We start from the raw sequence: 13,938 nt of genomic DNA, 5'->3' as shown, positions 1-13,938 counted from the left end.
AAAAAAGTCAAATTCTTTCGTCTTCTGCTGCAGCTGGGCATATACATTACTCCCGATTTCTTCAACGCGTCTGGTGATTGTACTCGCCGACAGACTTACGGCATTAAATGCATCTTTCTTCTCGGGACACACCTCCTCCGCGACAGCATCCATACATTTCTTAACAAACTCTCCGTCAGTGAAAGGCTTACCGCTTCTTGCTATCAGTTTAGCAACCCGAAAGCTGGCCCGAACGGATGCCTGGTTCAGCTGAGCTTGGCGTACAAATGTATTCTGCTGAGATAGTAGTCCACTTTTTAGCTTTGAGAGTTTGTCTGCTCGTATTTGGCCTTGCAAGCTATCGTACTTGTCTTTGTGACGGGATTCATAGTGTCGGCGAAGATTGTATTCTTTGAATACCGCCACCGTCTCTTGACAGATGAGACAAACAGCCTTTTCTTTGCATTGAACAAAAAAAAAAACACTTTACAATAGTGCATCTAAATCTTTTAAGGGGGGGGGGGGTGAGAAGGATTACTTTATCCTATCCTAGGTATTCCTGAAAGAGGTGGGGTTTCAGGTGTCTCCGGAAGGTGGTGATTGACTCCGCTGTCCTGGCGTCGTGAGGGAGTTTGTTCCACCATTGGGGGGCCAGAGCAGCGAACAGTTTTGACTGGGCTGCGCGGGAACTGTACTTCCTCAGTGGTAGGGAGGCGAGCAGGCCAGAGGTGGATGAACGCAGTGCCCTTGTTTGGGTGTAAGGGCCTGATCAGAGCCTGGAGGTACTGAGGTGCCGTTCCCCTCACAGCTCCGTAGGCAAGCACCATGGTCTTGTAGCGGATGCGAGCTTCAACTGGAAGCCAGTGGAGAGAGCGGAGGAGCGGGGTGACGTGAGAGAACTTGGGAAGGTTGAACACCAGACGGGCTGCGGCGTTCTGGATGAGTTGTAGGGGTTTAATGGCACAGGCAGGGAGCCCAGCCAACAGCGAGTTGCAGTAATCCAGACGGGAGATGACAAGTGCCTGGATTAGGACCTGCGCTGCTTCCTGTGTGAGGCAGGGTCGTACTCTGCGGATGCTGTAGAGCATGAACCTACAAGAACGGGCCACCGCCTTGATGTTAGTTGAGAACGACAGGGTGTTGTCCAGGATCACGCCAAGGTTCTTAGCGCTCTGGGAGGAGGACACAATGGAGTTGTCAACCGTGATGGCGAGATCATGGAACGGGCAGTCCTTCCCCGGGAGGAAGAGCAGCTCCGTCTTGCCGAGGTTCAGCTTGAGGTGGTGATCCGTCATCCACACTGATATGTCTGCCAGACATGCAGAGATGCGATTCGCCACCTGGTCATCAGAAGGGGGAAAGGAGAAGATTAATTGTGTGTCGTCTGCATAGCAATGATAGGAGAGACCATGTGAGGTTATGACAGAGCCAAGTGACTTGGTGTATAGCGAGAATAGGAGAGGGCCTAGAACAGAGCCCTGGGGGACGCCAGTGGTGAGAGCGCGTGGTGAGGAGACAGATTCTCGCCACGCCACCTGGTAGGAGCGACCTGTCAGGTAGGACGCAATCCAAGCGTGGGCCGCGCCGGAGATGCCCAACTCGGAGAGGGTGGAGAGGAGGATCTGATGGTTCACAGTATCGAAGGCAGCCGATAGGTCTAGAAGGATGAGAGCAGAGGAGAGAGAGTTAGCTTTAGCAGTGCGGAGGGCCTTCGTGATACAGAGAAGAGCAGTCTCAGTTGAATGACTAGTCTTGAAACCTGACTGATTTGGATCAAGAAGGTCATTCTGAGAGAGATAGCGGGAGAGCTGGCCAAGGACGGCACGTTCAAGAGTTTTGGAGAGAAAAGAAAGAAGGGATACTGGTCTGTAGTTGTTGACATCGGAGGGATCGAGTGTAGGTTTTTTCAGAAGGGGTGCAACTCTCGCTCTCTTGAAGACAGGAGGGACGTAGCCAGCGGTCAGGGATGAGTTGATGAGCGAGGTGAGGTAAGGGAGAAGGTCTCCGGAAATGGTCTGGAGAAGAGAGGAGGGAATAGGGTCAAGCGGGCAGGTTGTTGGGCGGCCGGCCGTCACAAGACGCGAGGTCAGAGCACAGGAGGTCAGAGCACAGGGTAGGGCAGTGTGAGCAGAACCAGCGGTGTCGTTTGACTTAGCAAACGAGGATCGGATGTCGTCGACCTTCTTTTCAAAATGGTTGACGAAGTCATCTGCGGAGAGGGGGGGGGGGGGGGAGGATTCAGGAGGGAGGAGAAGGTGGCAAAGAGCTTCCTAGGGTTAGAGGCAGATGCTTGGAATTTAGAGTGGTAGAAAGTGGCTTTAGCAGCAGAGACAGAAGAGGAAAATGTAGAGAGGAGGGAGTGAAAGGATGCCAGGTCCGCAGGGAGGCGAGTTTTCCTCCATTTCCGCTCGGCTGCCCGGAGCCCTGTTTGCGAATGGCATTGTCAAACTATGGTTGGTGTGTGTCCATTGTTCCATTGAGCACAGACACCTCTGGTATAGTTGAGCCAGAAGCCTGGGGATAAGGGCCAGTGCTCCAACTCCATTAAACAATTGAGTCCTTACACAATGAAAGAATCCCGGTCATAATTTCCAGTAGGTGTCCACAGAAAGACCGTATGGGGTTCCAACAAAATACACTTCAGCTTTGTGTGGGGTGGTGTCATGGGTGCTTTTCTCTTCAAGTCTGTTTGGGTGCCAATTCTATAAAAGTATTGTTAGAGGGATGAAGATTTTGTTGGGGTGCTAGGCAGGTATTAACCCTGCCAAAAGGAAGAGTAGGATGGAGTACCACTAGCAGAAGGCTGCCTGCCAGTTAACTTTTCTCTCCACTGGCTAAGGCACACCATATAAAACGCATCACAACCAATATCACCTCATACAATAATAATGGCAGAGGAATTTGAAAGGTTTCATAGAAACAATATACAAAGAACCCAGTCATCAACAGAGGATTTTCAATATTCTGTATGACTTCCCAGTAGTGTGTTCATAGACAAAACAAAAGGCCTTAATGTCAATCTTCTCTGCAAAATGTAAATAGTCCCCCACAAAATCAATACAGTTCTAACAATAACTTCTCAAGCAAACTCCCTTTACTTTAAAATGTCACACCAAATACGACTGGCCGGCAGCTAATAGTCCAACGACACTGAACATCAAAAGGAGCAAGTAGGACAAAGTCTGCGGTGAAAAGCACTGGAGCGATAGAGGGGTCTTAGTGCAACTTCAGGCCAGAAGTCAACAGCTGATGGTTTGTTTCTCAAAGCTTCGCAACAATGTTGCTCCTACTCCATGCGAACATTGACAGGAGCAGTCCACAAATATTACAACTATGACCTAGAGTGGTAACACTGGCGATTGATTTGCCTTAAACACTTTACAACTAAGCACGCGGAACATAAACGACTTCTGCAGCGTTGGACACTGTCAAGTTTCCACGCCAACAGAGCTATCTTTTATTTCCTCCTGACTGCTGATGCGCTCTTAAAGTGGCAGTGCACAGTGAAGGCTCTGCAGGATTCTGCTACCTCTCTTTACCCCACACATACAACTCTGTTAGGTCCCTCAGGTCAGCAGTGATTTCCAACCACAAAGACCAGGGAGGTTTTCCAATGCCTCGCAAAGGGCACCTGTTGGTAGGTGGGTAAAAAAAAAATCACTTCGGATGGTGTATCAATACACCCAGTCGCTACAAATTTGAAACGGAATATAGCTAAGCACAGGCAAAATTCTAGCGGAAAACCTGGTTGTCTGCTTTCCAACAGACACGGAGACGACTTCGCCTTTCAGCAGTACAATAACTTAAAACACAATGTGAAATATACACTGAGTTCTTGAGTGGTATAGTGAGTTTTGACTTAACTATATGAGTGTCTTGCAATGATCAACCAACTTGACAACTTGAATTTTAAAAATGTGCAAATCAAGGGTTGAATCTGTTTCAGGGACAGAACTGAAAACTGAAAATTAACTATTTGGGAAACAGAACCATGAACCAAAAGTGATCTATACTGTTCTGGAACAGAACCATTTATTTTAAAAGCATTGGAACCGGTTAATAACGTTATTTTACATTTTCAGGAGTTATTTTCCAGTCTCACAAATCAAAGAGCAAATGCAAAGCCCCTACTATCACTAATTCCAGTGTCTGCCTGCCAGCTGGAAGTCTTTACCAGTGGGTGTGTGCATTGTAGGCTACCTGCCCCTCCCCCTCTGACAAAATTAGGGAGTGATGTTAAGGATACTATAGGTTTCATGTTGGATTTATTAACTACAGAAAGGTAAGACGTTAATTCTAGTGCTGTTCTGCACACAAGTGTTTTAGCCAGGTAATATTTGTTCTGGTCCAATGCTAAACCAACTCGGAAGTTCAAAGACATTCAAAGTTCCTCTGTAAACGCTGCTTCTCCGTAGGTATAATTCTGTGGGCCTAATTCAGATGCTGCCCTTCAAAGAAAGCTTTTTCACCCTCCATTTCTGAATCTCATGCCCTACACTGACTGGCAGCACAGTGTCTTTCATTATCATTAAACCATGTTGTTATAGCAAAATACACATTTCTCTATGCAGATTAAATCGTTTACCCGCTCCACAGCAAGCTGCTCTATCCTCACTGATTTGTTTAAATTTGTCTAGCTAAAAACCGTTTTTTGGGGGGTTTGAAACCGGTTCAGAACTTTATTTTGCTGGTCGGAACAGTGTCTAACAACAAAATGTGAAATGTCACTGGGTATGAATACTTTCTGAAGGCACGATGTTCTCCTGACTACTTGGGGTAATGTACTTGGCTTTATGGATACAGATTTTTTATTTTATTATACAACATTGACCACCTCGCTCTCATTCTGTTTCTTCCTACAGCCCCTCTCTCAGACCAGGTTACCGGCCTGAATCTAGAGAAAACAGCCAGGAGGTGAAGAGACTCAAAGAAAAAGCGATCGTGAGTACATTTCTATCCAAGTGAAGTTGGCGGTTTGTGCCTTTAAAAAAAAGAATGGCTGCTATCTGTGCCCATTTGTAACCTCCATAAGAGTTTCTTCATTGATACACGATGACAAATCGGAACGGGACACAGTTTGTCTCTGGGTCAAGTTCTGGGGGGGGGTGCTGTTAAGCCAATTGTGGCGCAGGATAAGAAATGTCATCTGACTGTCATTCTCACTCCCCCTCTCAGGAGGAGCGTAGAGTTGTTTATGTAGGGCGAATCCGGGGGACAATGACACGGAAAGAGCTGAGGGAACGCTTCTCTTTGTATGGCGAGATTGAGGAGTGCACTCTACACTTTAGAGACCATGGGTAAGTACTCTAAAACACAGGTCATGTTTTGTTTCAACAACGAGTAATTCCTCATGTTCAGTAGGCACAATTATGGAAAACATTTAGAAACGAAAAACATTGTGTCTAGAGAACAAGTCTATTTTACTGCCTCATCACAGAATATTTTCTTTGGTTTTATGCTTATCCCAGTGCTAACACCTAGGCTTTACCCTGTCAGTTACATGAACCCCCCCCCCCCCCCAGTGCACTGTCTTTGAACCTGGTTGACCCTTTCTGTGGTCTCTCAGGCCAATCTACAGCTGCTACAGCAACAACCTGGCTTGTTTATAACTGGGGCCTCTCACCAGGTGGCTCTTTTAAGAACAACTAACACCTCGGCACACACAGTAGTCATTGGTAGTGTTCATGTCACCAAATGGAAGAAAACCGGCCAGCAGGACTACCTGGACTATAACGTTTATTGTAGTCTCTGCATTTTATTAAAATATTGTCAATTGTGTTTCCATCTCTGTGATAGGGATAACTATGGGTTTGTGACGTACTACGATACGAAGGATGCGTTCACAGCCATCGAGAATGGTGGCAAGCTCCGAAAGCCTGACGAACTCCCCTTTGACCTTTGCTTTGGGGGAAGGAGACAGTTCTGCAAGGCCAGCTACGCTGATCTAGGTAGAACATACTTTTTTGGGGATGGTCAACACTGGTACAACTTCTCAGTTTTCAGATAAAATTATCATAGATTTATTGTTCTGGCAACTTTCTTGATATGCACCTACATTGATTGCAGTGACGCAAGGATAGTTAACAGTGACACTAATGTTCTTTCTCTCTTCCCTCCAGATTCTAACCGCGAGTATGACCCGTCGCCTGCAAAGGGCAAGTTTGATGTACTTGACTTTGACACTTTACTGAAGCAGGCCCAGAAAGGTCTGAAGAGGTAACAGAGGTCAGCCCACTGGGGGCGCCATGCTAAGACTTACCTCAGAGCCGCGGCAGGCTCCTCCCACCTTTAACTCTGCCTTCGCCTTGACCTAGGGGTGGATCGCAACCAATGGTCAAAACGTTAGCCAGCTGACATCGATAAACATACAGATGTAGCTCTTTTCTGGTTCATAAAAGCTACAGTTTAAAGCTGCAATCTGGAAAATAACCTTAGATTTTGGGTTAGGAGGATTGTAAGAAGAGTAAGGCATTGTAAGAAGCTTATAGGGCATTTAAGTTACGTTCCAAGTCGATGGAATCAGTCATTAATTGAATCAAATACATCAGAATCTGTCATTAATTGAAAATGGTTGGATGGCAGGAAGTCTAGCTTTTTATATGGATTGTTTTAAGTGTTAAATCATTTATGCCATGTTTGTTTCAAGCTTGTCTTTATGAACTCTGAAATGTTATTTCTGAATCATTTGAAGTGACAGCTGGCTAACGTGTTGTCCTGCATTGACAGAGCTACCGGTCTTTATTTAGGTAGGTGTTTTTTGTGTGATTTTGTTTCTGCAAGCTTACACCTTCTATTGAAGTGAAGATTTGTATGAAAAGATTAAAAGCAAAAAAAGAATTGAAATGGAAAACTTTTTAACCGGAAAGAATTTATTTAAATGTGTAATCAGATTTTCCACAATATATGGGGGGGGGAAATACGCTTTAGAAATGGGGATACTAAAGTGAATATTCCCTGATATTTGGGAGAAGGTGGAACGACATTGCTGAAATGTACCGCAAACCTAAATAAACCAAACTTTTTAAACTGGTTGACATTTTGATTTTTGTCTAGAGCATATCACTGACTTACCTGAGTCAATATTGGTTTTGAACATGGCTCCAGTCTGTTGCTTTTCATTCATTCTTCACAGACCGATTTCAGAGCTGGGAAACCAGAGGACTCAATTGGTTTTGCTCACCTGTCTTACCCTCATTTTGTGAAACTAATGTGCTTGTATTTAATGACTTCTCCACTTGCCTGTCATCAGGAGAATGAGTGTAAAGTGATAATACATTTAAATTAGTTGTAAGACATTTTACAGTTTAGGATGAGAAGCATATTATTTTGAAGTGTGCATGCGTTTCTCAGAAAACTGCTGATTTTAAAAGGGGGTGTGAAGAATCTTCTAGATTTTGTTCATTAACGCCTAAATGAAACTGCCTCTGAGTTGGCCAGGGGGCTAAACTAGAAAAACCTTAGCCTCTACCAAATAAAACTGGCGAAGCCACAAAAGTACTTCTGTGCAAGGGTGTTCATTTACATAGTACCATTTCTCTTTTTGGAATCACTAACTCAAAGTATACATGAGGACAGCTAAACAGTGCTGCCCCATCAACAGTGCAATCAAAAAGCTGTCCCCATACCAAATATCAGCTTCCATTTTCCACTTAGCTAAACATATGAATTCTTAATTGAACCTTTTTTCAATCGGTATGTAACACATTTACAGAATCTCATCACTACTGACATGGTCTCTTCCAATATACCTATTCACATTAACGCGCCATTCGGGACAGGCAATACAAAGCCAGCCCAATTGCCGTAGCTCGGGTCTTTATTCCAGCATACCCAGAACCTAACAGACTGGAACAGAAACAGAGCGCTCATCCAGAACATTAAGTGCAATGTCAAATTGAACATGAAAGCTTGTCTGTGTATTCCTTTTATACCATACCAAACTTACTGAAGGGAGGTAATGTATGAACTGAGATCGTTAAGTTGTGTCGACCCACATTGCTAACATAGCAGGGAGGGGTAGATGAGTGTGTTAGCTTACCAAATGGTGCCATTGACGGACTTCTCTATCACATTACCTTCCTCTCCCTAAGCAACCAGGTTTCGAAAGCCCGGATAGGCAGCCTGCTGTGACATTTTCTTGACCTGCTTTGTCACGGACACAGAACCGGAAGGGCTGGAGCTCCAGATACCACCTGGTCACGCAAGCATGCCTGTCCTTCATGGTCTGGATCCACGTCAGGGGTCTGTGTGCAGGTCAAATTCTCTTGTGCCCACTCCGGTAGTACTGGAGGCTATCTTGTGCCCACTTTATAGCCAGGCACTCAGTCTCAATGGGCGAATACTTGGTTTCTCTGGTCAAGAGCTTCTGACTCTGGTACAGCAGTGAAGCTTTTCTCCTGGCTCTCCTTTTTGTGAATTAAGGTACTGCAGTGCCAGCTAAACCCGCCATAAGCCCATTGACTCACCCGATGGCAGGTCTCTGGGGAGATGTCAAACTTCACCAGCAGCTCTTCCTTCAGGTCCTTGTTGACGTTGGACAGCCCCTCATCCATTGCTGTGTAAACCAAGGCCTGTGAGCAATGGGACTAGCCTGCAGGCCCACTACCTCTGGCCATCGCCACATCTTGGCCATTCGCTCAAACCTCAGCAGGTAGTTAAATGTCCTCCCCCTGCTGGTATGAAGGCATCTTCTGCTCCTTCCTCAGGAATGGTGGAGGGTGGACGTTAACACTGTTGGACTGGTCTCTTGGTGCTGGGGCTGGCCTCATCACTGCTTGGGGATCCTCCGTCGTCCTGGTGTTGGCAGCTCGAGCAGTTGTTCTGTTTGGCTCCTTGGTCGGGCTCCTAGTTTCTCATAATTTACCTCTTCACCGGACGATACCATGGTATTCCACCCCGTTTCTATTTTTAGGTACCTTTTCTGAAAGTTGTTGCTGCTGCTGAGAACGCAACCCTGTATGTGGTCCTTTACATCTCTTTTTGGAATTCACTGATTTGTGGTGCGCCATCCCACCGCTGCCACTATGTCCTTTTGTGGGGGAAAACGTATTCTGATTGGCTGGCTGATGGCTGCACCCTTGCCCAGTTGTGAAATCCATAGATTAAGGCCTAATTTATTTATTTCAATTGACTGATTTTCTTATATGAACTGTAACTCGGTAAAATTGTTGAAATTGTTGCATGTTGCGTTTTAGATTTTTGTTCAGTATAGTAATGCTACAGACTCCAAGAAAGGTTAAAATCTCACCTTTTCTGGTAAAAGAAAAAAGGTGCAAGCTGAAGTACACAGTATAAATATGCAAAAAAATATTTCCTATTCAACAAGTATGATTAAGGCTTGAAATTACATTTTTTCTTAATCTATAAAATGACAAAGATTTCACCTTAACTGTAAAATACATTTGTATATTTAGTGTTGGAAAACAATTGCATGTTTTCTAAAGGAATCTCCTGATCAAAACATCTGCCCCCTTCGCTGTGAAGATGCTTGGAATGCTGCCATTTTGCAAGCTCCGACCCAACTTTGCTTAGCAAGAAAGGCACTTCACTGTACCTATGCATGTGACATTAAAACTTGAACATCTCACAGAGCTCTAGCCCTGAACTCATTAGGAACACGCCTTTCATCTCATATTAATCTTGTCTGTCTATGACAAAGTGTTTGTTTAAAATCCATGAATTATATTTGATTACTGGCTATAAATCGATCTCAGAATGTGTTACAGGAACGAAATTTCTCTCCTGCTGCGTTACGATGTAAGGATTCCAGGCATATGCGTTGTCAGTGGCTGTGATGTCGGATTCAGCCAGGAGTTGATGGACAGTCGGAAGAGCGGTAGGAAGGATATCCCAGCTTCAAGTGGTGTCAGACATCTTGCTTCACACAGGCAGAAGACAAATACTTCAGTTTCCTTGTGAATCAGGGCTGCGGCTCAATTGCAAGCCATTTCGATCTACGGTGTCAACAGATCGATGTTTAAGCAAAAACCTAGATTGGAACCGGTACCAGAACCACACAGGTCCCCTAAACAGGGGACTTTACATCAAAGATGTTAAGAAATGCTAGCGGCCGTGACTGAATTCAAACATGAGTTTGCTTCAGAGTGTGGTTTGATGTGGGTGTCGTATGTTTGCAGGTGGGAAAAGTTAGCCAAATTATTTTGACGATTCGCTTTAGCCTGCTGGTGTGCAACTGTGGCAAAGTTTGTTTGACTTTGGATAGCCTATCTCCGGGGCTAGTTAGGGATTGTCAATAAATTTCACAATCTAAGTTATAAAAAATATTGTCTGTTGCACACCTTTTAGTTCTCATTGAATGCTTTTCAATATGTTTATATACATTTCTACAATTTATTGTTGGTTTGAGCTTTTACAGTCAATGAAATGTGGAGCTACTGGAATTTTAACATTATCCCAAGGACATTGTGCAATTTATAGATGGCCCCTAACTACCCCATACAGATATCCAGAGTAAACCCAAATTGACCACGGGCATTAGCGATTGGGTCACATGCAGCTGCACTCCAAATTGATGATTAGACTACTTGTGTGCTGCCAGCTGTGGGCAGGAGGGGGAAAAGACACTAATTTACATTGTGATGCTGTCACGACCACCAGTCTCACAAAACTCAGTTTTGGACAAGACTGACTTTATGACAAAAATTATCCTATTTACACTTTGTACTCAATTTTGCCAGTAGAATAAATGTTTGACTCAAATCGATGACACATTTTCTAAATCAAATCAAATCAAATGTATTTATATAGCCCTTCGTACATCAGCTGATATCTCAAAGTGCTGTACAGAAACCCAGCCTAAAACCCCAAACAGCAAGCAATGCAGGTGTAGAAGCACGGTGGCTAGGAAAAACTCCCTAGAAAGGCCAAAACCTAGGAAGAAACCTAGAGAGGAACCAGGCTATGTGGGGTGACCAGTCCTCTTCTGGCTGTGCCGGGTGGAGATTATAACAGAACATGGCCCAGATGTTAAAATGTCCATAAATGACCAGCATGGTCGAATAATAATAAGGCAGAACAGTTGAAACTGGAGCAGCAGCACGGCCAGGTGGACTGGGGACAGCAAGGAGTCATCATGTCAGGTAGTCCTGGGGCATGGTCCTAGGGCTCAGGTACTCCGAGAGAGAGAAAGAGAGAATTAGAGAGAGCATATGTGGGGTGGCCAGTCCTCTTCTGGCTGTGCAGGGTGGAGATTATAACAGAACATGGCCAAGATGTTCAAATGAGAAGTTATTTTTTAGGAGCAGTTGCTCTTTAAAACATTTCCATGCTAGCTGCTGAGAGGATATTCTTGTGCGTCCTCTGCTGAAGTAGGTTATCAAGGAGGGGAGAATACTCAAGAGGGGTTTTCTCTTTTGGGCAAAAGTCTGTCCTCCCCTCCGTGACCCAGAAGCCAATAAGTGGTCGAATGGTCAAGGAGGGGGGACACTTTTCACTCCACTTCGATTATAAGTGATTTTCATAACCTACTATGTTAATTATCCTAACCTGTTCCGTAAGTTCTCCTAACTTGCTACACAGTGGCGTGAAAATAGTGTTTCTCGGTCGAGTGTGTCAATTCGTTAGTAGGCAAATGGAAGATGGTCCTCCGCTCCTCAATAGTCTCCTTTTGGCGAGGAAGCACAAGTGTACCCTACCGCGGAAGAGTTTTGATATCTGCCACACCCCCTTTGAATCAACTGTTCTATGGTCGGAGTAGAAAAGCATGCACACATTTAAAAGAAAGTATTGCTACTTTTCCTTTGATCTATGACAGGGATTGGCAACTTCAATCCTTGGGGGCCTGATTTGGTGTCCCACTTTTTCCCCAGCCCCAGCTAACACACTTGACTCCAATCAACTAATTGTGATCTTCAGTTTGTATTTGCTAGGGATGGGGAAAAAGTGTGACAGCACTCCGACCCTGAGGACTGGAGTTGCCCATCCCTGATCTATAAATTGTCTTGCACAACTAACTTAGGGATGGATCAAAATGTACAGAATGGTTACCTGGAGGAAAATGGAGGAGGTTCATGCTTTTTACATTTTAGTCCAGGGAAGGGTCATATAATTTGTAATTGATGACATTTAAATATTTCTGTGTTTTAGAATTAGTTGTTTATTAGGCTATATATCGATGATATTTAGTATAGTTTTATCTGAAAAATGCTAACTTTTTTAATGTTTCACTATTTTTATTTTTCCGAAATTCACTGAAGAGGATGGTCCTCCATTTCCTCCTCTGAGGAGCCCCCACTGATCGATGTGTGCCCAATGCCGCCCCCCATTACGTGCGCCTATAGCCGATTTAGTGTGGTTCAATCAAATGATCCGTAACCTATATGCTATAGGCTACGAAGTGCATGCTCGGAGAAGAACTGAGCAAAGTTATATATCTAAAAATATATTTATTTAACTAGGCAAGTCAGTTAAGAACAAATTATTATTTACAATGACGGCCTACCAGGGAACAGTGGGTTAACTGCCTTGTTCAGTGGCAGAACGACAGATTTTTACCTTGTCAGCTCTTGGATTTGATCCAGCAACCTTTCGGTTACTGGCCCAAAACTCTAACCGCTAGGCTACCTGCCACCCCAATAAATGCTGGGATGATGTAAATAAAACTAGGCTACATTACACACTGCAATGGATATTCCAACCCTGAGCCCCGGCCTGCTCTGCTCTTGCTGATCCAAAACTTTTTTGTGTGCTGCCTAACTAATGGCTGTGCTGCGTAGGCCTAGTGTCAATTCAGGAAGAGAGTCAAAGGCTTCCGAAAATACTTTTTTATTAGGCCTAGTCCCCAAAAAATCACTATATTCCACACGGACTAGCCTATAGCCTATGTTCTGTTCAGTTGGAGAAGGAGAGCGCAAAGCTGATAAGGAGGACAAGAGGTCAACAGAGTTATTGACCTCACAATAAGCCAGATTTGAGTAATTTACATTGTGGTGCTGAAAATTGAAGCAGCAGCGGCGGCACAATGATTCGGAAATGGACAGCTCATGGTGCGTAAAGTAAGCAAATTCGAGTAGGCATAATTGACTCCAACCATCTTCCTTTTATTAATTAGACTTCACTAACAACAAGATGGCTTTGTTTTGTAGCATATTTCTTCCTATTTAAGAAATAAGAGGTAGGCCTACCTGTTTGACAGACGAAATTAGGCTATACGCTGCTATATCCATAGATTTGTCAGTCAATTCCTCCACCCTCCATGCACTCTTTAAATGACCCATCTCAGTGTCAGTGAAGGGCTTTTCAGTTATAACCAAGACTTGAATTGAGGGGGTGAGACCTACCTTTTATTCAAGAAAATGTCAAAAAGCACAGTCCTACCCCTTGTTAGCTTAATGATGGACTATGCAGAAATCGTTCTGCCATTTCCTGGTTGCTAAAATTCGATATCAGTTCATGTGACAAAGCAAGTATAGAGAATCGTTGTACCATTTAAACCGCTGGGAAATATATTTTCCATAACCAAAAATATTGTATTTTCAGCTGTTTGAAGCTGGTGTACAAAACCAAAAGTAAAAGATGCAAAAAATTAACTTAAGTTCGGGAAGCATAGAAATAGAGCACATAGAACAGAACTACCACTTCTTAGACTAGCTTTCAATGAGAATTACATATCTATAACACACATTTCTACGTGAATTTGATCTGGTCTCTCTTAAAGGTACATATTGGATCATATTATATAATATAATTAAGCAATAAGGCCCTGGGCAGTGTGGTATATGGCCAATAAATCATGGCTAAGGGCTGTTCTTATGCATGACGTAACTCAGAGTGCCTGGATACAGCCCTTAGGTCTGATATACCACGGCTGTCAGCCAATCAGCATTTAGGGCTGAACCACCCTGTTTATAAAGTGATCTATAATTTATACCAAAGAGATATGGGGATATCTTTGTTTTGTTTCTTTGACATTCAGACGCTGAGCTACCACCTATAGCTGAG

At 44.1% G+C, this 13,938-nt stretch overlaps 1 protein-coding gene, 1 long non-coding RNA gene and 1 other non-coding gene across 3 annotated transcripts in view; 2 read left to right on the top strand and 1 right to left on the bottom strand.

The window, feature by feature from the left end:
* LOC115135340 (peroxisome proliferator-activated receptor gamma coactivator-related protein 1-like) overlaps positions 1–7,008 on the top strand; it is a 41,821-nt gene extending 34,813 nt beyond the window's left edge. The window contains exons 11-14 of the mRNA XM_029669942.2: positions 4,842–4,920; positions 5,155–5,276; positions 5,776–5,927; positions 6,099–7,008. Coding sequence (XP_029525802.1) covers positions 4,842–4,920; positions 5,155–5,276; positions 5,776–5,927; positions 6,099–6,199 — 454 coding nt within the window. The 3' untranslated portion in view covers positions 6,200–7,008. The remainder of the gene's footprint in view (positions 1–4,841; positions 4,921–5,154; positions 5,277–5,775; positions 5,928–6,098) is intronic.
* On the top strand, positions 5,503–5,633 carry LOC115136556 (small nucleolar RNA SNORA76). The gene has a single exon (XR_003864665.2). It is a non-coding gene; the product is annotated as a small nucleolar RNA SNORA76 (small nucleolar RNA).
* A 3,599-nt stretch (positions 7,009–10,607) lies between the features above and the next one.
* On the bottom strand, positions 10,608–13,416 carry LOC135573726 (uncharacterized). The gene is made up of 2 exons (XR_010464864.1): positions 13,278–13,416; positions 10,608–13,199 (listed from the first exon to the last, which is right to left on the bottom strand). It is a non-coding gene; the product is annotated as an uncharacterized LOC135573726 (long non-coding RNA).
* Positions 13,417–13,938: the final 522 nt, after the last annotated feature.

The sequence above is a fragment of the Oncorhynchus nerka genome, linkage group LG10 (genome assembly GCF_034236695.1).
Source record: "Oncorhynchus nerka isolate Pitt River linkage group LG10, Oner_Uvic_2.0, whole genome shotgun sequence".
Taxonomy (NCBI): domain Eukaryota; kingdom Metazoa; phylum Chordata; class Actinopteri; order Salmoniformes; family Salmonidae; genus Oncorhynchus; species Oncorhynchus nerka.
The sequence above is the reverse complement of the archived record's forward strand: the minus strand, read 5'-3'. Positions and strand labels throughout refer to the sequence as shown.